General features: G+C 36.6%; 1 protein-coding gene across 1 annotated transcript in view; it reads left to right on the top strand.

Moving 5' to 3' along the window:
• The window catches only part of LOC104710712, a 9,488-nt gene that overhangs the window by 2,493 nt on the left and 5,166 nt on the right, over window positions 1-1,829 (top strand). The window contains exons 5-6 of the mRNA XM_010427354.2: window positions 859-1,151; window positions 1,766-1,827. Coding sequence (XP_010425656.1) covers window positions 859-1,151; window positions 1,766-1,827 — 355 coding nt within the window. The remainder of the gene's footprint in view (window positions 1-858; window positions 1,152-1,765; window positions 1,828-1,829) is intronic.

The raw sequence follows: 1,829 nt of genomic DNA, 5'->3' as shown, positions 1-1,829 counted from the left end.
TGAAAACAATGTGAAGGCCAGGTAGTTTAACTACCACAAGTTCGTTAGTTCTGTTTGAGGTGCTCTTTTGGCTCATTTTTTTCTTTTTTTTGTGGTCACAGGGAGCGCGTAAAAATTTTCAATGAAGCTTCCTCTGTATTTAACAAGTTTTTCCCAAGTGTACATACAAAGAAGAGGTCTCGACCAGAAGGATTTTCTACTGATCGCTTGGTATCAGGACCAGGCCTTGGTAAAATGGGAATTCAAGGTCAGACCCTGGCTGGTGGTTTTGAGCCTGACCAAAAGTTGGACGAACGACCTAAAAGTGGTGTTCCAAATAAACGAACACGTACTTCCATGGTAATTCCTGATTTTTTAAATTACATCCTTTTCTGCATCAGCCGTACGGAGTTGTTATCTTGCTTCATACCTGAACAAATAAGCTTTATATGCTGTAACACAGTCTTTTTGTTTGCAGAAATTCAATCGTGAATTTGTGATAGATTATCGTGGTTGCAATTTGTAGTTTTAAATACGATATAGAAGCTTCGTCGAAAGGCAATTTTTGGTACCAAAAGTAGTATTTTATAAATACAATGTCGGATTGCATGCAGTTAAAGTGTTTCATCAAGGAATCATATGTTATAGCATTTGTCTTCTTATATCTAATTGGCCCTCAACTATTTTTGCTTATAAGTCTGTTGTATTACTGCTGTGGCCTGAATATGTTTGATAGTATGAAACTAACTGTTATTTTTTTAAAAGTTTTGATAAAAGTTTATAGAACTTTGCGTCTGATAGTATTTTCAAATCTCAGATAACTAGTAAGTGCGTCATTATTGCTTCAGGGAACCTTAATCTCTATATTTTGTTGTTCAGATGGATGTTCGAAGCAATTCTATTGTTCGACAGTCACCGGTTGTAGACAGAGATAAAGAAATAATGCGGGTAGCAAATAATAATCCAGTTCAGGGTGAAGATCGAACTTCAATTGGTATTGAGGGTTGGGAAAAGTCAAGAATGAAGAAAAAACGCTCATCTATTAATGTGGACTGTCATCCTAACTCAGCGTCAAAAGTGGTTGATGGTTACCGAGACTTGAAGCAGGGCATACAACAGAAATCAACGGGCGACTCCCGGTCGAGATTGAATGGTGACTCAAACATGTTAAGGTATGACCTGTTGTATGTACGTGGTAGATTTTTGTGCAGTTAACATACAAGGTCCAACGCTGATATTTATTAGCCTTGTGTATTGAGTGTCGCCTTGATGTGTGTTTTTAAATTACTTAGCTTACATGTACTTAGCTTGCAAACTTTATTTTGAAGACCTCATAATTGCACTACATTTCTTTTGCTATCCACCTTTTTGAGTTTATCATTAAATAAAAAACTGGTATGTAACAAAATTTTATCTGACTTAGTGACCTTATAGAAGTATGTGCTGGATTGATGACTCTTTACGCTCTAAATAACTTCTGTATGTTGGAGATGCATGAGTGTGGTTTGTGCTTCCACCATCAGTATCTCCCGTTCATTTTATTTCCACAATTCTACTTGTAATTTTGTTGACTGAAGAATTGACCTGATGATTTCTGTAATCCATTTAAGTGCTGTAGATTTTCAAGGGTTCAGAATATGCTGAGATCCATTCACTTGATTGAATTACTCACTCTGTATTGTTTTACTTCTTCTTTATTTTCTCGCCTCCTGTCGATCAATTAGATTGTGTCTCCTTTGATGGTTATTCTGTAGGGTAAAATCTCCTGTTTGAATTATTTTTGTAGGCAATCGGCTGGTACTGGAGCTAATGGATATGGAAGATCTGATAACCTCTCTCAGCAGACGAGC

The sequence above is a fragment of the Camelina sativa genome, chromosome 1 (assembly GCF_000633955.1).
Source record: "Camelina sativa cultivar DH55 chromosome 1, Cs, whole genome shotgun sequence".
Taxonomy (NCBI): Eukaryota; Viridiplantae; Streptophyta; class Magnoliopsida; order Brassicales; family Brassicaceae; genus Camelina; species Camelina sativa.
Note: the sequence above shows the minus strand (reverse complement) of the source record. Positions and strands in the feature narration are given on the sequence as shown.